Raw genomic sequence first — 27,773 nt, forward strand, 5'->3', positions numbered from 1 at the left:
TTCATTAAGGATCTCTCTGTACTTTGCTCCGTTCATATTTCCTTCAGTCTTGAGTAGTCTCCCAGTCCCTGCCGCTGAAAAACATCCCCACAGCATGATGCTGCCACCGCCATACTTCACTGTAGGGATTGTGCCAGGTTTCCTCCAGATGTGATGCATGGCATTCAGGTTAAAGTGTCAAATCTTGGTTTTGTCAGACCAGAGAATCTTGTTTCTCATGGTCTGAGTCCTTTAGGTGCCTTTAGACAAAATCCAAGTGGGCTGTCATGTACCTTTTACTGAGGAGTGGCTTCCATCTGGCCACTCTACCATAAAGGCCTGATTGATGGAGTGCTGCATAGATGGTTGTCCTTCTGGAAGGTTCTCCCATCTCTACAGAGGAACTCTGGATCTCTGCCAGAGTGACCATCGGGTTCTTGGTCACCTACCTGACCATGGCCCTTCTCCCCCGATTTCTCAGTTTGGCCAGGTGGACAGCTCTAGGAAGAGTCTTGGTGGTTCCAAACTCTTCCATTTAAGAATTATGGGGGCCACTGTGTTCTTGGGGACCTTCAATGCTGCAGAATTGTTTTGCTACCCTTCACTAGATCTGTGCCTCGACACAATCCTGTCTCGGAGCACTACGTACAATTCCTTCGACCTCATGGCCTAGTTTTTACTCTGACATGCACTGTCAACTGTGGGACCTTATATAGACAGGTGTGTGCCTTTCCAAATCATGTCCAATCAAATGAATTTACCACAGGTGGACTACACTCAAGTTGTATAAACATCTCAAGGATGATCAATGGAAACAGGATGCACCTGAGCTCAATTTCAAGTCTCATAGGAAAGGGTCTGAATACTTATGGAAATATGATATGTTTTTTGTTTTAAACATTAAAAAACTGTTTTCGCTTTGTTCTTATGGGGTATTGTGTGTAGATAGATGAGGAAAAAATACAATGTAATACATTTTAGAATAAGGCTGTAATGTAACAAAATGTGGAAAAAGAGAATGGGTCTTTAAACACTGCTCAAAAAAATAAAGGGAACACTAAAATAACACATCCTAGATCTGAATGAATGAAATAATCTTATTAAATACTTTTTTCATTACATAGTTGAATGTGCTGACAACAAAATCACACAAAAATAATCAATGGAAATCCAATTTATCAACCCATGGAGGTCTGGATTTGGAGTCACACTCAAAATTAAAGTGGAAAACCACACTACAGGCTGATCCAACTTTGATGTAATGTCCTTAAAACAAGTCAAAATGAGGCTCAGTAGTGTGTGTGGCCTCCACGTGCCTGTATGACGTCCCTACAACGCCTGGGCATGCTCCTGATGAGGTGGCGGATGGTCTCCTGAGGGATCTCCTCCCAGACCTGGACTAAAGCATCCGCCAACTCCTGGACAGTCTGTGGTGGAACGTGGCGTTGGTGGATGGAGCGAGACATGATGTCCCAGATGTGCTCAATTGGATTCAGGTCTGGGGAATGGGCGGGCCAGTCCATAGCATCAATGCCTTCCTCTTGCAGGAACTGCTGACACACTCCAGCTACATGAGGTCTAGCATTGTCTTGCATTAGGAGGAACCCAGGGCCAACCGCACCAGCATATGGTCTCACAAGGGGTCTGAGGATCTCATCTCGGTACCTAATGGCAGTCAGGCTACCTCTGGCAAACACATGGAGGGCTGTGCGGCCCCCCAAAGAAATGCCACCCCACACCATGACTGACCCACCGCTAAACCGGTCATGCTGGAGGATGTTGCAGGCAGCAGAACGTTCTCCACGGCGTCTCCAGACTCTGTCACGTGCTCAGTGTGAACCTGCTTTCATCTGTGAAGAGCACAGAGCGCCAGTGGCGAATTTGCCAATCTTGGTGTTCTCTGGCAAATGCCAAACGTCCTGCACGGTGTTGGGCTGTAATCACAACCCCCACCTGTGGACGTCGGGCCCTCATACCACCCTCATGGAGTCTGTTTCTGACCGTTTGAGCAGACACATGCACATTTGTGGCCTGCTGGAGGTCATTTTGCAGGGCTCTGGCAGTGCTCCTCCTGCTCCTCCTTGCACAAAGGCGGAGGTAGCGGTCCTGCTGCTGGGTTGTTGCCCTCCTACGGCCTCCTCCACGTCTCCTGATGTACTGGCCTGTCTCCTGGTAGCGCCTCCATGCTCTGGACACTACGCTGACAGACACAGCAAACCTTCTTGCCACAGGTCGCATTGATGTGCCATTCTGGATGAGCTGCACTACCTGAGCCACTTGTGTGGGTTGTAGACTCCGTCTCATGCTACCACTAGAGTGAAAGCACCGCCAGCATTCAAAAGTGACCAAAACATCAGCCAGGAAGCATAGGAACTGAGAAGTGGTCTGTGGTTACCACCTGCAGAACCACTCCTTTATTGGGGGTGTCTTGCTAATTGCCTATAATTTCCACCTGTTGTCTATTCCATTTGCACAACAGCATGTGAAATTTATTGTCAATCAGTGTTGCTTCCTAAGTGGACAGTTTGATTTCACAGAAGTGTGATTGACTTGGAGTTACATTGTGTTGTTTAAGTGTTCCCTTTATTTTTTTGAGCAGTATACTTTCCCGAATGCACTCTTCCCAAATCTTGACCAGAGCCCATTATCTGATCAAAAGTACTGCACTATATAGGATGCCATTAGGGATCAAGTCTTGGCAAAACAATGTGTGGATAGATGGAGGATAAACAGGGCCATTAATGATAATGCTCAATGAACATAGATTACCTTAAACATGTGTTATGGAATAGGTTAGGTAGTTTAGTTCTTAGGAGCACAATTAGACCCTACTCTACCACTTCCACACTCCATCACCAGGTGGCAGCAGCAACCGGTCAGTTGCTGTACTCTGCCAGGAAGTCTTGATTGTGCACAGATGTGGCAATTAGAGGGTGTGGCTGCTTGCAGAGCCATGAGCCTGCTGGAGTTTGATGGCCATTTCGTTTACTTTTTGCATATATTTATTTTAGTCACCATAAACTGAACACACAATAATGCTTTTGGGCTGGCTGACCAAGAGTCAAGACAGAGCTGGCTCTGGATCCTGGTAAGGTTGCCATCTCTTGGGGCACATGCATACAACAGTCTGCATACTCTGACATCTCACATAAATGCATACAATAAATCAGGTAACAGACTATTTAGCTAGGCCTAGGACTCCTAGAATTAGCAAGTGAAGCAGTGTCAGTAGGCAAGCTAGCTGATTTCTTACATGTGCAAATTAGTCATGTTTCTTGAATGAAATCACGTTCAGACATAATCTGCCTCCCTGACAAACTAGATAGGCCAACCTGTCAATTGGGAAAAAATTTCTCCGATTATTCAGAAAAATTATAATGTAATTTACGTCAATAGCATCCCATTCTATTGATATCAATATCTTTACAAATGTTGATGATACATTTGAACTGAATGAACTCTTAGGAGAATTACTTACATTGAAAAGGTTACTTAAAGATGCACTGTGCAGAAATTGCTCCACCATTTCCTGGTTGCTAAACTTCTTTTCGCCTAATTTCAGTTCATGTGACAAAACAAGCAAGTATAGTGCAGAGAATCATTGTTCCATCTAAACCACTTTAATATATTTTCAATAACCAATAATATTTTATTTTCAGCTGTTTTGAAACAAAACCGAAAGACACAAAAACAAAAATTTAGAACGGGAAGCATAGAAATAAGGCACATAGAACAGACCTACTACTTCTTAGACTTGCTTTGAAAGAAAATGACATAACTCATATTTCTATGTGAAACTGGTCAGGTCGCCCAAAAAGTTACATATTGCAGTTTTAATATGATGCCTATCTTTTTTGATACACAATGTTCAATTGATAACACATAATGGAACTTACAGAAGATAGGTGTAAGACTATGACCACTGTAAAACGCACAGAAAACACAAGGGCCTAAAAGATAAACATAGACACAATTGAGATGCGAATGTGGATATTTATGGTATGGTTAATAAATTGAGGGAAATAAGGTTACGGTCAGAGAACCCTAAGGTTGTGTGTGAGATGATGTGGTGAGCCTAGGCCAGCTCCAGGTTGTGTCTCCCGCTGGAGTTGGTGAGGGGGACCACGGCGCCAGAGGACACGTCAGTGAAGGCAGCAGAGGCGAGGCGGCCGCGTGTCTCAAGGCTGCGCTGCTCTAGAAAGAGGGCGTCCTTCTTATGGGACAGATCTTCCTCCATATGGGCCTGGTGCAGCTGGAGGGCCTGGAGGGCGTACCTGGGGAGGAGGAGAAAGGAGGAAGATAGACATGGGACATGTTATTGGCATGGGATGGTTCATTCTCATTTTGTTCACAAGAATCAATAGTTGTCTACATTAGATGTAATTCAGAAAGACATTACTCACTGAGCCTGGGCCAGTTTCTGTTTCAGTGCCAGAATGGTGGCCTCCAGCTGATTAGCTTCATCCACAAGCCCATACTGAACCTGGTTCAAACGCAAGAAGATGATCAAGTCCAGTTTTAATCTGTTGACCTCTCCAATACAACATTCCTGTTCATTCTTACAATTGTTTTACAGTACAGTTGGAAAAAAAAACATTTTCACGACCACAAAACCTATTGAAAATTACAGTAAATGAGCCTGTGCCCGTATGGGTGTAGCCTACCTCGTCCCTACAGAGATCCACTCCAGGCCTCTTGGTCCTGTTCTCCAGCCGTGTGTGGACCAGCTTTAGTGGGGCCATCTTAGCCTGGAGATCGTCCTCTAGACTACGGATGTCCCTCTCCATATCTGAGATCTCATCCTGGGACTGACAAACAAACAGACATCCATATGATCCCGGCTAGGGCTGTGGCAGTCATGAAATTTTGTCAGCATGTGATTGTCAAGCAAATAACTGCTGGTCTCACGTCATTGACCGTTAATAAACATATTTAGCATCTCCTGGCTTCCACAGCCTACACGCCACTGATGCAGACCTTTGGAACATCTACATTTTAAAATCCATGTAATATAGCCTACAACATCCCAATAAATCCATTATTTATTTTAGACAGGTCTAAAGAAACATGATATGAAGAAAATGTAGTCTATTTCAGAAGAACAGAATAGCATACTCTGAGTTGTCCTTATGTTAGGCCCTTATTTGGCTAAGCCATATGGCTGTGGGCTACACAGGTTCATGTAGCGGACAATATTTGCTTAGAATTCAGTGGCATTATTTCATATTTTATAGTATGAAGAATACAATTGAACATAGCTGAATAAAATAGAAAGGATATTTTCTCCAAACCATTTGAGGGAGTGCGTACATGCTTTGGTAAAGTGGGTGGGGTTGTATCCTGCCTGGTTGGCCCTGTCCGGGGGTATCGTCGGACGGGGCCACAGTGTCTATGAACGTTTGAACATCTTGGCCATGTACTGTTATAATCTCCACCCGGCACAGCCAGAAGAGGACGGGCCACCCCTCAGAGCCTGGTTTCTTCCTAGTTTCCAACCTTTCTAGGGAGTTTTTCCTAGCCAGTGTGCTTCTACATTTGCATTGCTTGATGTTTGGGGTTTTAGGCTGGGTTTCTGTATAGCACTTTGTGACATTGGCTGATGTAAAAAGGGCTTTATAAATACATTTGATTGATTGATTGATTTTGTGTTGAGCGGTTAACAAAGAAACAGGTTCTCCTATATGCTTAATTTAGAGCTATTTATGTAACTTTAGTTGTGATACAAAGGCTATTTCTTTTGATTTTGAATACATTCTAAGGCTGCATGATGCGACTCTAATGATGACTTGAATCCCCTTTCAGTGGCCATTGTGCCCTTGGGAATTATAATTATTATATTCAGCGCTTCTCCCAGCTGCGTGCTCCGAAGCATCACTAACTGTGATCGGGTATTTCTCACAGTGTACAAGTGAAGACAGAAACATCGGGGACGCAAGTGCGCGCGTCCTTATCCAATTCCGAGGCGCATATTGAAGATATTGAAAGAACAGACAAAAAGATGAGTAGGCCAAACGAAAAGCAAAAGCACTAGCCTATGTCAATCTACTATCCCCCATAGTACAAAAGTTGACCTATTCTGTGTGAGAAATAAATATTCCAAGCAATGAGGTCGATGGAACAGATCAGAACGTTTAGCTTAATATGTTGATAAACTATTAGACTAATTCTTCACATTATAGCGCAAATGTTCCTATGAGCAGGAAAACACCATTCTCAAAAGTGACCACAAATACGATTATGTATGTAATGCTTTTATTTTAAAGGTGCATTTTTATGGTAAATTATCCTCCCCAAACTTGAAACTCACGCGCTGCGTACGTATGCCAGTTAGGCTCTACACCTGTTGTAAAGCGTATTAATGTGCTTCATTTTAAGAAGTTATTTGGTTCACTTTTGTTGTGATACAAACCTTATCAAAACATATAGGCCTATGGGCTAGGCTACATGAGGTGTGCGACTATGATTTAAAAGCCGCAACAACAAAAAAAGGCATGCGCTGTTTATAAATCAGACTATTATTGATTTAATCTTGTCTTTACATAAAGTAAATAATATATGTGTGAAATATGTTTTGATTTAGAATGGACCATTATCATGTCTCTAAACAGGGGCAGGGGAAAATGGAGGACGATTTTCCCGTGGTTCATTTTCATGCCAGCCTGTTGTAAAGAGAAGCAATGTGTGTAATATTAGGACAGTTGAGAAATAAATATAGTAGGCCTAGCCTATAGAAAGCTGATGGGATCTTCTTTTTAATAGAGGCCATCACTCTTGTTTCCTCATGCAATTGCATAGCCTATAGAAATGTTGTGCAACATGAGCTCTCATGATGTGTTTGATTAGATTTTTGATAACATTTGCATTGATGTCAGAGTGATTAGAGGGACATTAGAGTGCTGAGTACCAGGCAGTTAGAAAGTTTGGTAGGCTACTAATGACCATCAGCAGCATCAGAGCCTAGTTACCGTGACTAAATAGTCACATGGAATTTAACTGACATTATGTCTCGTGACCGCCGGTGTGGTGGTAATACGGTCACCGTAACAGCCCTAATCCTGGCCACTCTTCTAAACATTTGACCCCACTGTCAAGACAGGTTAGGCCAAGCCACAGTTAATTTTGACCTGCAGCCTAAAGCTTTGTGCCTAATTCTGCAAGTTAACGCCTTGCATGTCTTCAATATTGATAAAATCAGTTTGGCACTGAGGAGGAAGAAGAGGTGGAGAAAGGTTGACAACTCACGCTCTTCATCTGCCACTGCGTCTCATTGCGGGCCTGCTCCAGGTGGTGAGTGCGTTTACGGATGGCAAACACTGTGGCGATTCGCTGAGCATCCAGCTCATTCTGCAACTGAGGGATGACAACCCAGATATAACACACATCTTCACCTAACTCTCACTAGTCTTACACGGACACATTCTAGCAATATCTATGAAGCAGACCCAACCAGATACCACACACAACAACAGAGAACCCTGTGAAAGCAGTGAGTGTGCATCCCAAATGGCACCCTATTCCCTATGTAGAGTGCACTACTTTTGACCCTTTGAGCCCTGAATCAAAAGTAAGGCAATAGGGTGACTTTTGGGACGGACCCAGAGACAGTATGTTTTACAGGTATGTTTTATAGGAGCCAATACAGAAAAGTGCTATTGTTATAGGGCTGGCCATATGATAACGCTACACTCCTCTCTTCCTACCCCAGGCCCCATTTCACACCTGTACCCTGGTGACACTCATGTCCTCCCTCAGCTGCAGTGACGCCTGCATCTCCTCCTGAGCTCGGTCCACGTTGTACTGGCTGAACTGCTCCCACTGCTGGGGGGTGGTGGAACTGCAACAGCACATTTTACACATTCAGGTACAGGTATTTTACAGCAGTGGCTAAGATGAGGGAGGATGATTCTTTTTTTTATGAGCATGGCCTTATTTCTATTACAGCATATTGGATGACTGTAATTTATATTCCATTAACCAAGCTCAATTTAACATTGATAGGTTTAGGCTACCGTATGAGACTCAAATTTTCCCTGTACCCATCACAAGGTTGCTACAAACGATGAATGAAAGTTTACAACGTAGGTGCACAGGGTGAGAGAATTTTCAGTAATCAAGGTGACAGACATTGATACGTTCAATACCGCCTTGCACACTATTGCCTGCATCTAGCTAATCTATGCTGTAATCAGTCAAACAATTGCAAATGTGAGTTTTTACAGGTATGTTTATCCTTGTTTTGTTGACTTCAGTTTAAGATTTTTTTTCAACAGAAACAGTGGGATGAATACATCTCTGATCACACGCAAACACAGTTCACTTTCATAGCAGCCACAAAAACAGCACGATCACTTTGCTCATTGTGTGTATGTATGTATGTAATGTAATGTATGTATGTACAGTTGAAGTCGGAAGTTTACATACACTTAGGTTGGAGTCATTAAAACTAGTTTTCCAACCACTCCACAAGTTTCTTGTTAACAAACTATAGTTTTGGCAAGTCGGTTAGGACATCTACTTTGTGCATGACAAGTAATTTTTTCCAACAACTGTTTACAGACAGATTATTTCATTTATAATTCACTGTATCACAATTCCAGTGGGTCAGAAGTTTACATACACTAAGATGACTGTGCCTTTAAACAACTTCGAAATTCCAGAAAATTATGTCATGGCTTTAGAAGCTTCTGATAGGCTAACTGACATAATTTGAGTCAATTGGAGGTGTACCTGTGGATGTATTTCAAGGCCTACCTTCAAACTCAGTGCCTCTTTGCTTGACATCATGGGAAAATCAAAAGAAATCAGCCAAGACATCAGAAAAAAATTGTAGACCTCCATAAGTCTGTTTCATCCTTGGGAGCAATTTCCAAATGCCTGAAGGCACCACGTTCATCTGTACAAACAATAGTACGCAAGTATAAACACCATGGGACCACGCATCCGTCATGCCCCTCAGGAAGGAAATGTGTTCGGTCTGCTAGAGATGAACATACTTTGGTGCCAAAAGTGCAAATCAATCCCAGAACAACAGCAAAGGACCTTGTGATAGTGCTGGAGGAAACAGGTACAAACACCATTCCAACCATGAAGCATGGGGGTGGCAGCATCATGTTGTGGGGGTGATTTACTGCAGGAGGGACTGGTGCACTTCACAAAATAGATGGCATCATGAGGACGGAAAATTTTGTGGATATATTGAAGCAACATCTCAAGATATCAGTCAGGAAGTTAAAGCTTGGTCGCAAATGGGTCTTCCAAATGGACAATGACCCCAAGCATACTTCCAAAGTTGTGGCAAAATGCCTTAAGGACAACAAAGTCAAGATATTGGAGTGGCCATCACAAAGCCCTGACCTCAATCCTATAGAAAATTTGTGGGCAGAACTGAAAAAGCGTGTGCGAGCAAGGAGGCCTACAAACCTGACTCAGTTACACCAGCCCTGTCAGGAGGAATGGGCCAAAATTCACCCAACTTAAGCTTGTGGAAGGCTACCCGAAACGTTTGACCCAAGGTAAACAATTTCAAGGCAATGCTACCAAATACTAATAGAGTGTATGTTAACTTCTGACCCACTGGGAATGTGATGAAAGAAATAAAAGCTGAAATAAATCTCTTCTCTCTCTACTATTATTCTGACACTTCACATTCTTAAAAAAAAGTGGTGATCCTAACTGACCTAAGACAGGGAATTTTTACTAGGATTAAATGTCACGAATTGTGAAAAACTGAGTTTAAATGTATTTGGCTTAGGTGTATGTAAACTTCCGACATCAACTGTATCAGTTTGTCTCTGTGGATGGTTTGTCCTCTGACAAATCAATGGTAAGTTTGTGTTCCTGAAGGTTCCGTTTTACCACACTGGTACACGTGTGTGTGTGTGTGTGTGTGTGTGTGTGTGCATGCATATATACACACACACACACACACACACACACACACACGTGTACCAGTTACATTTTGGACACACCTACTCATTCAAGGGTTTTACTTGATTTTTACTATTTTCTACATTGTAGAACAATATTGAAGACAAAAAAACTATGAAATAACACATGTAGTAACCAAAAGAAGTGTTAAACAAATCAAAATATATTTGAGATTCTTCAAATAGCCACCCTTTGCCTTGATGACAGCTTTGCACACTCTTGGCATTCTTTCAACCAGCTTCATGAGGTAGTCACCTGCAGTGCATTTCAATTAACAGGTGTGTCTTGTTAATTTGCGGAATTTATTTCCTTCTTAATGCGTTTGAGCCAATCAGTTGTGTGGTGACAAGGTAGGGGTGGTATACAGAAGATAGCCCTATTTAGTAAAAGACCAAGTCCATATTATGTCAAGAACAGCTCAAATAAGCAAAGAGAAATGACAGTCCATTATTAGTCAATACGGAAAGTTTTAAGATCTTTGAAAGTCTCTTCAAGTACAGTCGCAAAAAACATCAAGCACTATGATGAAACTGGCTCTCATGAGAACCGCCACAGCAAAGGAAGACCCAGAGTTACCTCTGCTGCAGAGAATAAGTACATTAGATTTAACTGCACCTCAGATTGCAGCCCAAATAAATGCTTCAGAGTTCAAGTAATAGACATCTCAAAATCAACTGTTGAGAAGAGAGTGTGAATCAGGCCTTCATGGTCAAATTGCTGCAAAGAAACCACTGCTAAAGGACACCAATAAGAAGAAGAGACTTGCTTGGGCCAAAAAGCATGAGCAATGGACATTAGACCGGTAGAAATCTGTTGTTTGGTCAGATAAATCCAAATTTGAGATTTTTGGTTCCAACCATGGTGTCTTTGTAAGACGCAGAGTAGGTGAACGAATAATCTCTGCATGTGTGGTTCCCACCATGAAGCATGGAGGAGGTGTGACGGTGCTTTGCTGGTGACACTGTCTGTGATTTATTTAGACTTCAAGGCACACTTAGGGCGGCTGGGTAGCCTAGTGGTTAGAGCATTGGGCTGGTAACCGAAAGGTTGCAAGTTCGAATCCCCCAGCTGACAAGGTACAAATCTGTCGTTCTGCCCCTGAACAAGGCAGTTAACCCACTGTTCCTAGGCCGTCATTGAAAATAAGAATTTGTTCTTAACTGACTTGCCTAGTTAAATAAAGGTAAATAAGCAGCGTTCTGCAGCGATACGCCATCCCATCTGGTTTGCGCTAATTGGGACTATCATTTGTTTTTCAACAGGACAATGACCCAACACACCTTCAGACTGTGTAAGGGCTATTTGACCAAGAAAGAGAGTGATGAAGTGCTGCATCAGATGACCTGGCCTCCACAATCACCCAACCTCAACCCAATTGGGATGTGTTGGGATGAGTTGGACCATAGAGTGAAGGAAAAGCAGCCAACAAGTGCTCAGCATATGTGGGAATTCCTTCAAGACTGTTGGAAAAGCATTCCTCATGAAGCTGGTTGAGAGAATGCCAAGAGTGTGCAAAGCTGTCATCAAGACTAAGGGTGGCTACTTTTGTGGAGAAATTACAAGATTGTTAATAATACTGTTATTGCACCAAATGGTTGTTTCATGCAACAAAATAGGGTTCTTAGAACTCTATTGTGTCTATGTGAACTGAGAGGAGCTTCAGAGATTTAACTCTAGCAACTGATTTATGATGGTCTTGTCCTCTCTCGGAGCCCACATTCCATAGAATGAGTTGGTGTTTGTGTGCCGGGAGGTACCAGGGTGGAGATGGCTCCTGTATGGATAATGATGAGAGGAACTTTACCCTTCGCATGTGGACTTCAGCGCACAACACATCAGCTGTCTTTGACCAGGTGAAAAAAAACCTATCCAAGTCAAACCTTCATATCATGACTGCTACACACAGCCTACATCGTTGTCACGCCATATTCAACATAGCTACTAGAACTAACGCTCTAGTAGACCAGCTACAATCATGTAGTACGGTGTACAGCCAGAAAGCAGTTACACCGGCGAGCCCCAGTGGCAAATTAAAACCAAAAGCCATAACCAGCTAGCGAACATAGCATCCCTCTCTGTTTGTTGGTTTGCCACTGTCAGCCAGAAAAATATGCTGAGAAGGATTATCACCACAGCAAGCAAGGTACTTGGAATCAAACAGACAGGCTTGGATGAGATCTTTAAGGTCAGGGCCCTCAGCAAGAGTCACAAAAGTATTTTAGACCCAAGTAACCCCCTGTACCCGGACTTTTAACTATTCCCTTCTGGGTGTGGTTATAGGGCACCCCCCGGCAGGAAAAACAGAACTAGACAATTTGTGCCAGGTGTGATATCCCTCCTAAACAGCTCAGGATAATGTTCCTATCGACCCAGTAAGGCCACCAGGCTAGTCTCTTTTTATTGGTATGTAACTTATGAATGTTGTATTGTCAATTCGTTTTTTCTACTGTATTTAAACGCCACTTTAAACATGTACATGATACTGCAAAAAGAATCCCCATGGGGACAATAAAGTCTGTAGGTGAGTATGTTTGAGCTGGGTGTTTGAGTAGGCTAAACTAGCTTGCTGCATTCACTAGCTAAGTGAAAGTGAAAGAAAAAATTACAACCAAATATGCTTCTCCTTAATTTTAGGAAATTAATTTGTTCAAAACTGTTCAACTATTGTCTTTCTCTCTCTTGGAGTAAAAAACTCTACATGTACATTCAATTCATTTGAAAGGCAAGTGGTGGCATTGCAGAAAATCATTGGATGAGTTGAGTGCCTGGTAAATTAATATTGTAGCTAGTTAGACATGCATTTGCACTTAAGAATTGCAATTGTATGAGGTGCTCATTGACAACACAAGATAAGGTTTGATCTAGACATCCTGCTCCGAATTCCAGAAGGCCTAGTATTTCTTTGTATTGTACTGTACACCCTCATTCCAGCTCACCCTATGGGTATGCGCAGAGGGTTGGGCTTCAGGGAGATCTTAGGTGATGTCACAGTGATAGACAAGCAGGAGAGGTCAATGTCCTGGGCCTCAATCTTGTTCTGAAGGTCATGGGTCAGCTGCTGCCGGGACACCTGAAGAAGACTGGAGAGAACAGCCATTGACAAGTACTGAGACCGCAAAATATGTGATAGAGCGGCACCAGAGTTGAAATAGAAACATGTCTTACCTTTTTGTAGTTAATAAATTCAATGTGAACCATGATATCTATAGTATGATTAACATGGTGACGCAACGTACTTACGCGTTGTCTCCGTGCTGCTGTGCAGTTTGTCGCTACTTGGCTACCTACCAAACTCACTTTTTACTCTTAATAACCATTTAATCAAACTCTGTATTTAACAAGTTTACAAACGTCTTAGTTTTGTCCTCACATAACACTTTTAATTCAACTTTTTCACCCCGGACGCTTTATCTGCACATGGATCTGCAGGACCTCCTCCAGCCAAAAAAGCAAAATAACATTATGCCTTCTCATTGCAGTCGCTGTAGTCATAATATGTCATCTTATATAGTGAGAATAGGCGAGTTGCAAGCTCGGCTTCAGACGCAATCGTTAGACAAGGGCAATTTAAGTGTAGAAAAGAATGATACAGCATCGATGCCACCAGTAAATACAGGTAAACCCAGCAAAAAAAAGAAACGTCCCTTTTTCAGGACCCTGTCTTTCAAAGATAATTAGTAAAAATGCAAATAACTTCACAAAACTTCATTGTAAAGGGTTTAAACACTGTTTCCCATGCTTGTTCAATGAACCATAAACAATTAATGAACATGCACCTGTGGAACTGTCATTAAGACACTAACAGCTTACAGATAGTAGGCAATTAAGGTCACAGTTATGAAAACTTAGGCCTTTCTACTGACTCTGAAAAACACCAAAAGAAAGATGCCCAGGGTCCCTGCTCATCTGCGTGAACGTGCCTTAGGCATGCTGCAAGGAGTCATGAGGACTGCAGATGTGGCCAGGGCAATAAATTGCAATGTCCGTACTGTGAGACCTAAGACAGCGCTACAGGGAGACAGGACGGACAGCTGATCGTCCTCGCAGTGGCAGACCATGTAACACCACACCTGTGGGACAGGTGGCATCAACAACTGCCCGAGTTACACCAGGAACGCACAATCCCTCCATCAGTGCTCAGACTGTCTGCAATAGGTTGAAGAGGCTGGACTGAGGGCTTGTAGGCATGTTGTAAGGCAGGTCCTCACCACAAATCACCAGCAACAACGTTGCCTATGGGCACAAACCCACCATCGCTGGACCAGACAGGACTGGCAAAAAGAGCTCTTCATTGACGAGTCACGGTTTTGTCTCACCAGGGGTGATGGTCGGATTCGTGTTTATCGTCGAAGGAATGAGCGTTACTCTGTACTCTGGAGCGGGATTGATTTGGAGGTGGAGGATCCGTCATGGTCTGGGGCGGTGTGTCACAGCATCATCGGACTGAGCTTATTGTCATGGCAGGCAATCTCAACGTTGTGTGTTACAGGGAAGACATCCTCCTCCCTCATGTGGTACCCTTCCTGCAGGCTCATCCTGACATGATCCTCCAGCATGACAATGCCACTAGCCATACTGCTCGTTCTGTAGTGATTTCCTGCAAGACAGTGTTCTGCCATGGCCAGCGAAGAGCCCGGATCTCAATCCCATTGAGCACGTCTGGGACCTGTTGGATCGGATGGTGAGGGCAAGGACCATTCCCCCCCCAGGAATGTCCGGGAACTTGCAGGTGCCTTGGTGGAAGAGTGGGGTAACATCTCACAGCAAGAACTGGCAAATCTGGGGCAGTCCGTGAGGAGGAGATGCACTGCAGTACATAATGCAGCTGGTGGCCACACCAGATACTGACTCTTACTTTTGATTTTGACCCCCCCCCCCCCCCTTTGTTCAGGGACACATTATTCCATTTATGTTAGTCACAAGTCTGTGGAACTTGTTCAGTTTATGTCTCAGTTGTTGAATCTTATGTTCATACAAATATTTACACATGTTAAGTTTGCTGAAAATAAACACAGTTGACAGTGAGAGGACATTTCTTTTTTTGCTGAGTTTAGTTGTGTTAATCCCCCTCTACAGTCCCTGCAGCCGGACAATTTTCTCATGGCTTCTGGAAAGGAATGCTGTCAGTATGCCCAACCGGTGTCGCTCATTCAGCCGATAGAAACTTTCAAACAGTTTTCCCCACTAAGCAACAAGTCTGAGTCAGAGCCTTCACAAGTCCAACCACCCGTTACAGGGTCAGAGCCACCGAAGCCGACCCCATTACCCGCAATATTACACTTAAAAATAATCATCCAGACATCATACATTGTTACCAGGGGGCAGGACTACCGACGTAAAGGCTAATCTGAAGATGGTGCTGGCTGAGGCTAACACTGGTGAGTGTAGATGATAGAGGGATATTGTTATCCAGGATGACACTAACGATGTTAGGATTAAACAGTCAGAGGGTCACCAAGTGGAACATAACTTCAGCTTGTAACTTAGCTAGAAAGATGTCATTTTATCTGGTACCCTCCCAGTTAGGGGGAGTGATGAACTCTACAGCAGACAGGCACAACCGCTGGTTGAAAACTGTTCTCTCCCCCTCCCAAAATATATAATTTGTAGATAAATGGCCCTCTTTCTGGGACTCCCGCACAAACACGACCAAGCCTGGCCTGCTGAGGAGTGACGGACTCCATCCTAGCTGGAGGGGTGCTCTCATCTTTTCTATCAACAAAGACAGAGTTCTAACTCCACAATGAAATAGGGTGCAAGCCAGGCAGCAGGCTGTTAGCCACCCTGTCAGCTTAGTGGTGTCTATCCCTAGCACAGTCAGTGTAGTCCGCTCAGTTTTCCCCATCAAGACAGTGTCTGTGCGTCAATCTAGGTCTCGGCAAAAATAAACATGGCGGTGTTCACTAACAATCTCACTGGAATAAAGACCTCCTCCATTCCTGTCATTATTGAAAGAGATTGTGATAATACCTCACATCTCAAAATAGGAGTACATAATGTTAGATCCCTCACTTCCAAGGCAGTCAGAGTCAATGAAATAATCACTGACCATAAACTTTGTTATTGGCCTGACAGAAACATGTCTCAAGCCTGATTAATTTACTGTGTTAAATGAGGCCTCTCGGCCTACACTAGTGACCATAACCCCCACGCTTCCCGCAAAGGCAGAGGTGTTCCTAACATTTACGACAGCTAATTTCAATGTACGAAGAAAGAAAATGACGGCGTTTTCTTCTTTTGAGCTTCTAGTCATGAAATCTATGCAGCCTACTCAATCACTTTTTATAGCTACTGTTTACAGGCCTCCTGTGCCGTATACTGAGTTCCTATTGGACCTTGTAGTCATGGCAGATAATAATCCAATTTTTGGTGAATTTAATAATCACATGGAAAAGTCCACACACCTACTCCAAAAGGCTTTTGGAGCCATCATCGACTCAGTGGGTTTTGTCCAACATGTCTAGGGACCTACGCACTGCCACAATCATCTAGTTTTGTCCCATGGATTAAATATTGTGGATCTAAATGTTTTTCCTCATAATCCTGGACTATCAGACCACCAGTTTATTAAGTTTGCAATTGCGATAAATAATGTGCTCAGACCCCCAAATAAAGATTTTCAAGAGCCGCGCAATAAATTCTCAGACAACCCAAAAATTCCTTGATGCCCTTCCAGACTCCCTCCACCTACCCAAGGAAGTTGGAGTACAAAAATCAGTTAACCAACTAACCGAGGATCTAAAGTTAACCTTGCGTAAAACCCTTGATGCAGTCACACCTCTAAAAACAAAAACCATGTCAAAAGAAACTAGCTCCCTGGTATACAGAAAATAAGCTTCCAGAAAATTGGTACGGAAATGGCAATCCATCAAATTTGAAGTCTTCCGACTAGCTTGAAAGAGAAGTACCGTACAATATCGAAAAGCCCTCACTGCTGCTCAATCAGCCTACTTTTCCAACCTGATTGAGGAGAATAAAAACAATCCAAAATTTATTTTTTAAATCTCTGGCAAAACTAACTAAAAAGCAGCAATCAACAAGTGAGGATGGCCTTCACTTTGACAAAAACATAATGCTAATTACGGACTCCTCTTTGAATATGCATATTTCTTCAAAACTCAGATGTCCTGAGTCTGCACAGAACTGCCAGGACCTAGGATCACAAGTTTTTTTAATCCTGTATCTCGTGACACGTTCACGAAAATAGTCATAGGCTCTAAACCTTCCAGCTGCCTACTGGACCCTATTCCAACTAAACTACTGAAAGAGCTACTTCCTGTGCTTGGCCCTCCTTTTTGAACAATAATAAATGGCTCCCTACCCTCCAGATGTGTGCCAAACTCACTAAAAGTGGCAGTAATAAAGTCTCTCCTGAAAAAGCCAAACCTTGATTCAAATGTTTTTGTACAACTATCGGCCTATATCGAATGTCCCATTCCTCTCAAGCATTTTAGAAAAAGCTATTGCGCAGCAAATCACTGCCTTCCTGAAGGCAAATAATGTATACGAAATGCTCTAGTCTGGTTTTAGACCCCATCATAGTACTGAGACCGCACGTGAAGGTGCTAAATGACCTTTTAATGGCGTCAGACCAAGGCTCTGTATCTGTCCTTGTGCTCCTAGACCTTAGTGCCGCTTTTGACACCATCAATCACCACATTCGTTTGGAGACATTGGAAACCCTAATTGGTCTACAGGGACAAGTTCTTGCCTGGTTTAGATCGTATCTGTTGGAAAGATACAGTTGAAGTGAGACGTTTACATACACTTAGGTTTGAGTCATTAAAACTCGTTTTTCAACCACTCCACAAATTTCTTGTTAACAAACTATAGTTTTGGCAAGTCGGTTAGGACAAATCAAATCAAAGTTTATTTGTCACGTGCGCCGAATACAACAGGTATAGACCATATAGTGAAATGCTTACTTACAGGCTCTAACCAATAGTGCTAGAAAAAAAAGGTATGTGTGTGTGTGTGTGTGTGTGTGTGTGTAGGGAAGTAAAGAAATAAAACAACAGTAAAAAGACATTTGAAAATAAGAGTAGCGAGGCTATATACAGACACCGGTTAGGCAGGCTTATTGAGGTAGTATGTACATGTGGGTATGGTTAAAGAGACTATGCATATATGATGAACAGAGAGTAGCAGTAGTGTAAAAAGAGGGGTTGGCGGGTGGTGGGACACAATGCAGATAGCCCGGTTAGCCAATGTGCGGGAGCACTGGTTGGTCGGGCCAATTGAGGTAGTATGTACATGAATGTATAGTTAAAGTGACTATGCATATAAGATAAACAGAGAGTAGCAGCAGCGTACAAGAGGGGGGGGGGGGGTCCTAGACTTGGCACTCTGGTACCGCTTGCCATGCGGTAGCAGAGAGAACAGTCTATGACTGGGGTGGCTGGGGTCTTTGACAATTTTCAGGGCCTTCCTCTGACACCGCCTGGTGTAGAGGTCCTGGATGGCAGGAAGCTTTGCCCCAGTGATGTACTGGGCAGTACGCACTACCCTCTGAAGTGCCTTGCGGTCGGAGGCCGAGCAATTGCCGTACCAGGCAGTGATGCAACCGGTCAGGATGCTCTCGATGTTGCAGCTGTAGAACCTTTTGAGGATTTTAGGACCCATGCCAAATCTTTTTAGTTTCCTGAGGGGGAATAGGCTTTGTTGTGCCCTCTTCACGACTGTGTGTGTTTGGACCAATCTAATTTGTTTTTGATGTGGACACCAAGGAATTTGAAGCTCTCAACCTGCTCCACTACAGCCCCGTCGATGAGAATGGGGACGTGCTCGGTGCTCCTTTTCCTGTAGTCCACAATCATCTCCTTAGTCTTTGTTACGTTGAGGGATAGGTTGTTATTCTGGCACCACCCGGCCAGGTCTCTGACCACCTCCCTATAGGCTGTCTCGTCGTTGTCGGTGATCACTGTTCTGTCGTCAGAAAACTTAATGATGGTGTTGGGGTCGTGCCTGGCCATGCAGTCGTGGGTGAACAGGGAGTACAGGAGGGGACTGAGCATGCACCCCTGGGGAGCTCCAGTGTTGAGGATCAGCGTGGCAGATGTGTTGCTACCTACCCTCACCACCTGGGGGCGGCCCGTCAGGAAGTCCAGGATCCAGTTGCAGAGGGAGGTGTTTAGTCCCAGGCTCCTTAGCTTAGTGATGAGCTTTGAGGGTACTATGGTGTTGAAGGCTGAGCTGTAGTCAGTGAATAGCGTTCTCACGTAACTGTTCCTTTTGTCCAGGTGGGAAAGGGCAGTGTGGAGTGCAATAGAGATTGCATCATCTGTGGATCTGTTTAGGCGGTATGCAAATTGGAGTGGGTCTAGGGTTTCTGGGATAATGGTGTTGATGTGAGCCATTACCAGCCTTTCAAAGCACTTCATGGCTACGGACGTGAGTGCTACGGGTCTGTAATCATTTAGGCAGGTTGCCTTTGTGTTCTTGGGCACAGGGACTATGGTGGTCTGCTTGAAGCATGTTGGTATTACAGACTCAATCAGGGACATGTTGAAAATGTTAGTGAAGACACCTGCCAGTTGGTCAGCACATGCCTGGAGCACACGTCCTGGTAATCCATCTGGCCCCGCAGCCTTGTGAATGTTGACCTGTTTAATGGTCTTACTCATGTCGGCTACGGAGAGCATGATCACACAGTCGTCCGGAATAGCTGATGCTCTCATGCATGCCTCAGTGTTGCTTGCCTCGAAGCGAGCATAGAAGCGATTTAGCTCGTCTGGTAGGCTCGTGTCACTGGGCAGCTCGCGGCTGTGCTTCCCTTTGTAGTCTAATAGTTTGCAAGCCCTGCCACATCCGTCGAGCGTCGGAGCCGGTATAGTATGATTTAATCTTAGCCCTGTATTGATGCTTTGCTTGTTTGATGGTTCGTCACAGGGCATAGCAGGATTTCTTGTAAGTTCCGGGTTAGAGTCCCGCACCTTGAAAGCGGCAGCTCTACCCTTTAACTCAGTGCAAATGTTGCCTGTAATCCATGGCTTCTGGTTGGGGTATATACGTACAGTCACTGTGAGGACGACGTCCTCAATGCACTTATTGATAAAGCCAGTGACTGATGTGGTGTTTTCCTCAATGTCATTGGAAGAATCCCGGAACATGTTCCAGTCTGTGATAGCAAAACAGTCCTGTAGTTTATAGACCGGTGCTTCCTGCTTTAGTTTTTGCTTGTAAGCAGGAATCAGGAGGATAGAGTTGTGGTCGGATTCACCAAATGGAGGGCGAGGGAGAGCTTTGTATGCGTCTCTGTGTGTAGAGTACAGGTGATCTAGAATTTTTTTCCCTCTGGTTGCACATTTAACATGTTGATAGAAATTTGGTAGAACTGATTTAAGTTTCCCTGCATTAAAGTCTCCGGCCACTAGGAGCGCCACCTCTGGGTGAGTGGTTTCCTGTTTGCTTATTTCCTTATACAGCTGGCTGAGTGCGGTCTTAGTGCCGGCATCTGTCTGTGGTGGTAAATAAACAGCCACAAAGTTTAGTTGAGAACTCTTTAGGCATTCTCTGGCCTGCAATTTATCACTATATACTCTACTTCAGGCGAGCAAAAGCTAGAGACTTCCTCAGATTCCATGCACCAGCTGTTGTTTACAAATATGCACAGACCACCCCCCCCTCGTCTTAACGGAGTGTGCTGTTCTATCCTGCCGGTGCAGCGTGTATCCCACTAGCTGAATATCCATGTCGTCATTCAGCCACGATTCCGTGAAACATAGGATATTACAGTTTTGATGTCCCGTTGGTAGGATATTTGTGATCGTACCTCGTCTAGTTTATTGTCCAATGATTGCATGTTGGCGAGTAATATTGACGGTAATGGCAGCTTTCCTAGTTGCCTTCTGCGGGTCCGGACGAGGCATCCGGCTCTTCTTCCTTTGCGTCGCTTCCTTTGGCGAATAATTGGGATGTCTGCCCTGTGGGGTGTTTGGAGAATATCGTGTGAGTCCTGCTTGCTGCTGTTGTTGTTGTTGAAAAAATCTTAATTTAATCCGAGTGCAGAAACATTATGTACAATTTACAAATATCGCGAAAAAACACACATAATAGCACAATTGGTAAGGAGACTGTAAAACGGCGGCCATCTCCTCCTGCGCCGTTTTCAATCTACTTTGTGCATGACAAGTAATTTTTCCAACAATTATTTAGAGACAGATTATTTCACTGTATCACAATTCCAGTGGGTCAGAAGTTTACATACACTTAGTTGACTATGCCTTTAAACAGCTTGGAAAATTCCAGAAAATGATGTCATGCTTTAGAAGCTTCTGAAAGGCTAATTGACATCATTTGAGTCAATTGGAGGTGTACCTGTGGATGTATTTCAAGGCCTACCTTCAAACTCAGTGCCTCTTTGCTTGGCATCATGGGAAAATCAAAAGAAATCAGCCAAGACTAGAGGTCGACCGATTAATCGGAATGGCCGATTAATTGGGGCCGATTTCAAGTTTTCATAACAATCGGTATTTTTGGCCACCGATTTGCCAATTTAATTTTTTTAAAATACTAAATATAAAAATAAAAAATGTAACACCTTTATTTAACTAGACAAGTCAGATTAAAAACACATTCTTAACTTCAATGACGGCCTAGGAACGGGAGTTAACTGCCTTGTTCAGGGGCAGAACAACAGATTTTTACCTTGTCACCTCGGGGAATCGTTTTTGCAACCTTCTTGTTACCAGTCCAACGCTCTAACCACCTGCCTTACATTGCACTCCACGAGGAGCCTGCGTGGCAGGCTGACTACCTGTTACGCAAGGGCAGCAAGAAGCCAAGGTAAGTTGCTAGCTAGCATTAAACTTATCTTAAAAAAAAATCTATCTTAACATAATCACTAGTTAACTACACATGATTGATGATATTACTAGTTTCTCTAATGCGTTGCATATAATCGATGCGGTGCCTGTTAATTTCTCATCGAATCACAACCTACTTCGACAAACGGGTGATGATTTAACAAGTGCATTTGCGAAAAAGCACTGTCGTTGCGCCAATGTACCTAACCATAAACATCAATGCCTTTCTTTAAAATCAATACACAAGTATATCTTTTTAAACCTGCTAACATTAATTTCTTATAACTAGGAGAGTTGTGTCACTTCTCTTGCGTTCTGTGCAAGCAGTCAGGGTATATACAGCAGTTTGGGCCGCCTGGCTCATTGCGAACTGTGAAGGCCGTAATTAATTTGCCAGAATTATGACATAACATTGAAGGTTGTGCAATGTAACAGGAATATTTAGACTTAGGGATGCCACCCGTTAGATAAAATAAGGAACGGTTCCATATTTCACTGAAATAATAATGGAGTCGACCATATTAATGACCTAAGGCTCATATTTCTGTGTGTTATTATATTATAATTACCGTAAAATCCAGACTATAAGACGCAACTTTTTTCCCACGCTTTGGACCTCGCGGCTTAAACAATGACGCAGCTAATATATGGATTTTTCCCGCTTTCAATTTTTCTTTTCCAAAAAAACACATTCTGTGACGTGCTCAGTTTTTTGGCGGCATGAAGCTTTCATTAGACCAATGAAATTGCCGAACGGGTTAAGGTCAAACAACTTTTTTGTTTACTGTTTAGATTAAATCGAGCGCTCTCAAACTTCCCATCATTCTGATTACGGTAGTCATTTTGTCACCCTCATCATGGCAAAGACACGGAGAAATACATATGATGCAGCTTTCAAGTTGAAGGCGATTGATCTGGCTGTTGGAAAAGGAAATAGAGCTGCTGCACGGGAGCTTGGTCTTAATGAGTCGATGATAAGACGTTGGAAACAGCAGCGTGAGGAATTGACTCAGTGCAAAAAGACAACTAAAGCTTACTGCAAATTTTTTATTTGTTACAAGCCGTGTTTTGTTAAAGCCTATTTATTTTTGTTACAAGCCGTGTTTCGTTAAAGCCTGAGTAAAGTTAATTTGTTTCAATGTACCGGTAGGCACCTTATAGACATGTGCGGCTTATTTATGTTCAATTTTTTTTAAAATTTAAATTCAGTGGGTGCGGCTTATATTCAGGTGCGCTTAATAGTCCGGAAGTTACGGTAAGTCTATGATTTGATATTTGATAGAGCAGTCTGACTGAGCGATGGTAGGCAGCAGCAGGCTCATAAGCATTCATTCAAACAGCACCTTCGTGCATTTGCCAGAAGCTCTTCGGAATTCTTCAACCACTGCGCTGTTTATGACTTCAAGCCTATCAACTCCCAAGATTAGGCTGGTGTAACCGATGTGAAATGGCTAGCTAGTTAGCCAGGTGTGCGCTAATAGCGTTTCAAACGTCACTCGCTCTGAGAATTGGGTAACGCTGCTTCGAGGGTGGCTGTTATCAATGTGTTCCTGGTTCGAGCCCAGGTAGGAGCGAGGAGAGGGACGGAAGCTATACTGTTACACTGGCAGTACTAAAGTACCTATAAGAACATCCAATAGTTAAAGGTATATGAAATACAAATTGTATAGAGAGAAATAGTCCTATAATAACTACAACCTAAAACTTCTTACCTGGGAATATTGAAGACTCATGTTAACAGAAACCACCAGTTTTCATGTTCTCATGTTCTTAGCAAGGAACTTAAATGTTATCTTTTTTACATGGCACATATTGCACTTTTACTTTCTTCTCCAACACTTTGTTTTTGCATTATTTAAACCAAATTGAACATGTTTCATTATTTATTTGAGGCTAAATTGATAGTATTTATGTATTATATTAAGTTAAAATAAGTATTCATTCAGTATTGTTGTAATTGTCATTATTATAAATAAATAAATAAATAAATAAATAAATATCGGCCGATTAACCGGTATCACCCTTTTTGGCCCTCCAATAATCGGTATCGGCGTTGAAAAATCACAATCGGTCAACCTCTAGCCAAGACCTCAATTTTTTTCCCCAAACGCCTGAAGGTACCACGTTCATCTGTACAAACAATCGTACGCAAGTATAAACACCATGGGACCACGCAGCCATCATACCGCTCAGGAAGGAGACGCGTTCTGTCTCCTAGAGATGAACATACTTTGCAAAGGACCTTGTGAAAATGCTGGAGGAAACGGGTACAAAAGTATCTATATCCACAGTAAAACGAGTCCTATATCGACATAACCTGAACGGCCGCTCAGCAAGGAAGAAGCCACTGCTCCAAAACCGCCATAAAAAAGCCAGACTACAGTTTGCAACTGCACATGGGGACAAAGATTGTACTTTTTGGAGAAATGTCTTCTGGTCTGATGAAACAAAAATAGAACTGTTTGGCCATAATGACCATCGTTATGTGGAAGGAAAATGGGGGAGGCTTGCAAGCCGAAGAACACCATCCCAACAGTGAAGCACGGGGGTGGAAGCATCATGTTGTGGGGGTGCTTTGCTGCAGGAGGAACTGGTGCCCTTCACAAAATAGATGGCATCATGAGGACGGAAAATTATGTGGATATATTGAAGCAACATCTCAAGACATCAGTCAGGAAGTTAAAGCTTGATCGCACAATGAGTCTTCCAAATGGACAATGCCCCAAGCATACTGTCAAAGTTGTGGCAAAATGGCTTAAGGACAACAAAGTCAAGGTATTGGAATGCCGATCACAAAATCCTGAACTCAATCCTATAGAAAATTTGTGGGCAGAACTGAAAAAGCGTGTGTGAGCAAGGAGGCCTACAAACCTGACTCAGTTACACCAGCTCTGTCAGGAGGAATGGGACAAAATACACCCAACTTATTGTGGAAGGCTACCCGAAATGTTTGACCCAAATTAAACAATTTCAAGGCAATGCTACCAAATAGTAATTGAGTGTATGTAAACTTCTTACCCACTGGGAATGTGATGAAAGAAATAAAAGCTGAAATAAATCATTCTTTCTACTATTGTTCTGACATTTCACATTCTTAAAAAAAAGTGGTGATCCTAACTGACCTAAGACAGGGCATTTTTACTTGGATTAAATGTCAGGAATTGTGAAAAACAGAGTTTAAATGTATTTCGCTAAGGTGTATGTAAACTTCCGACTTCAACTGTATCAGTTCATCTCTGTGGATGGTTTGTCCTCTGACAAATCAATGGTAGGTTTCGGTGTTCCTGAATGTTCCGTTTTAGCACCACTATTGTTTCACTATATATTCTACCTCTTGGTGATGTCATTCGGAAAGATAATGTCAACTTTCACTGCTATGCAGACAACACTCAGCTGTACATTTCGCTGAAACATGGCGAAGTCCCAAAATTGCCTACCCTGGAAGCCTGTGTTTCAGACATAAGGAAGTGGATGGCGGCAAATGTTTTACTTTTACATTCGGACAAAACAGAGATTCTAGTTCTAGATCACAAGAAACAAAGAAATCTGCTGTTTGATCAAACAATTAATCACAATGGTTGTACAGTTGTCTGAAATAAAACTGTGAAGTGTTAATCTTGACCCTGATATCTCTTGACAAATATAACAAATATTTCAAGGTAAGCTTTTTTCTATCTTCGTAACATTGCAAAAATCTAACTTTCTGTAAAAAATTATGCAAAAAAGCTAATCCGTGCTTTTGTTACTTTTAGATTAGACTACGCTCTACTCTCTGGCTACCCAGATAAAGCACTTCAGTTAGTGCTAAATACAGCTGCTAGAATCTTGACTAGAACCAAAAAATGTTACTCCAGTGCTTGGCTCTCTACACTGGGTTCCTGTTAATCTTACATCTAGACGTTCCGCTAGCGGAACACCACTCCAATATCCAATGATAAGGCGTGGCGCGAAATACAAACTCCTCGAATATCCGAAAACTTCAATTTTTCAAACATATGACTATTTTACACCATTTTAAAAGACAAGACTCTCCTTTATCTAACCACACTGTCCGATTTCAAAAAGGTTTTTCAACGAATGCAAAACATTAGATTATGTCAGCAGAGTACCCAGCCAGAAATAATCAGACAACCATTTTTCAAGCTAGCATATAATGTCACAAAAACCAAAACCACAGCTAAATGCAGTACTAACCTTTGATGATCTTCATCAGATGACACTCCTAGGACATTATGTTATACAATACATGCATGTTTTGTTCATGTTTTGTTCAATCAAGTACAATCAAAAACCAGCTTTTTACATTAGCATGTGATGTTCAGAACTAGCATTCCCACCGAACACTTCTGGTGAATTTACTAAATTACTCACGATAAACGTTCACAAAAAACATAAATTATTTTAAGAATTATAGATACAGAACTCCTTTATGCAATCGCGGTGTCCAATTTTAAAATAGCTTTTCGGTGAAAGCACATTTTGCAATATTCTGAGTAGATAGCTCGCCATCACGGGCTAGCTAATTTGACACCCACCAAGTTTGGTACTCACCAAACTCAGATTTACTATAAGAAAAATTGGATTACCTTTGCTGTTCTTCGTCAGAATGGACTTCTACTTAAACAACAAATGTTGGTTTGGTTCCAAATAATCCATAGTTATATCCAAATAGCGGCGTTTTGTTTGTGCGTTCAAGACACTATCCGAAGGGTAACGAAGGGTGACGCGCGGACCCGTATCGTGACAAAAAAATTACAAATATTCCATTACCGTACTTCGAAGCATGTCAAACGCTGTTTACAATCAATTTTTATGGGATTTTTCTCGTAAAAAAGCGATAATATTCCGACCGGGAGACGTCCTTTCCATTCAAAGACTCAAAATCTAAAATGGACTCTTCACGTGCACCCATCTCATTGTTCTCTGATCGACCACTTACCAAATGCGCTACTGTTTTTCAGCCAGTAACTGCAGTCATCATTCAACGTTCTGGTGCCTTCTGAGAGCCTATGGGAGCCTTAGAAAGTGTCACGTTACAGCAGAGATCCTTTGTTTTGGATAGAGATGACAAAGAAGGCCAAGAAATGGTCAGACAGGGTACTTCCGGTACAGAATCTTCTCAGGTTTTGGCCTGCCATTTGAGTTCTGTTAAACTCACAGACACCATTCAAACAGTTTTAGAAACTTTGGCGTGTTTTCTATCCAAAGCTACTAATTGTATGCATAATCTAGTTTCTGGGCAGGAGTAATAACCAGATTAAATCGGGTAAAAAAAATTATCCGGCCGTGAAAATACTGCCCCTTATCCATAACAAGTTAAGGCTAGGGCTGATTTCAAGGTTTACATGGACTTGCTCCTACCTATCTCTCTGATTTGGTCCTGCCGTACATACCTACACGTACGCTACAGTCACAAGATGCAGGCCTCCTTATTGTTCCTATGCAAACAGCTGGAGGCAGGGCTGTCTCCTATAAAGCCCCATTTTTATGGAATGGTCTCCCTATCCACGTGAGAGACGCAGACTCTGTCTCAACCTTTAAGTCTTTACTGAAGACCCATCTCTTCAGTATGTCCTATGACTGAGTGTAGTCTGGCCCATGGGTGCGAAAGTGAACGGCAAGGCACTGGAGTGACAAAGCACGCTTGCTCACTCTCTGCCTGTGATTCTCTGCCTCTGACCCTATTACGGGGGCTGAGTCACTGGCTTACTAGTGCTCTCCCACGCTATACTCTACTTGAGTCGGTTGAGTCACTGACGTGTTCTTCCTGTCCGGTTTTGCGCCCACTTGGGCTTATGTGGTGGGAAGATCTTTATGGGCTATACTACCCTGAGACAAGGCTGTGTAAGTTGGTGGTCTGTTGATATCCCTCTAGTGGTGTGGGGGCTGTGCTTTGGCAAAGTGGGTGTGGTTATATCCTGCCTGGTTGGCCCTGTCTGGGGCTATTGTCAGACTGGGCCACAGTGTCCCCCACCCCATCTCAGTATCTATGCTGCATTAGTCTATGTGACGGGGAGCTAGGGTCAGTCTGTCCTATCTGGTGTAATTCTCCTGTCTTATCTG

General features: G+C 42.9%; 1 protein-coding gene across 3 annotated transcripts in view; it reads right to left on the bottom strand.

The window, feature by feature from the left end:
• Positions 1-3,577: 3,577 nt before the first annotated feature.
• The window catches only part of LOC106569768 (tektin 2 (testicular)), a 32,575-nt gene continuing 8,379 nt past the window's right edge, over positions 3,578-27,773 (bottom strand). For 2 of the 3 annotated variants that reach the window (XM_014141364.3, XM_014141365.3), the window contains exons 5-10: positions 12,843-12,986; positions 7,699-7,813; positions 7,222-7,329; positions 4,644-4,787; positions 4,383-4,462; positions 3,578-4,253 (exon numbers count right to left, since the gene is read on the bottom strand). In XM_014141364.3, coding sequence (XP_013996839.1) covers positions 4,055-4,253; positions 4,383-4,462; positions 4,644-4,787; positions 7,222-7,329; positions 7,699-7,813; positions 12,843-12,986 — 790 coding nt within the window. In that variant the 3' untranslated portion in view covers positions 3,578-4,054. The remainder of the gene's footprint in view (positions 4,254-4,382; positions 4,463-4,643; positions 4,788-7,221; positions 7,330-7,698; positions 7,814-12,842; positions 12,987-27,773) is intronic. The other variant, XM_082961064.1, reaches the window with a different exon arrangement.

Source organism: Salmo salar, chromosome 14 (genome assembly GCF_965601325.2).
Source record: "Salmo salar chromosome 14, fSalSal1, whole genome shotgun sequence".
NCBI lineage: Eukaryota > Metazoa > Chordata > Actinopteri > Salmoniformes > Salmonidae > Salmo > Salmo salar.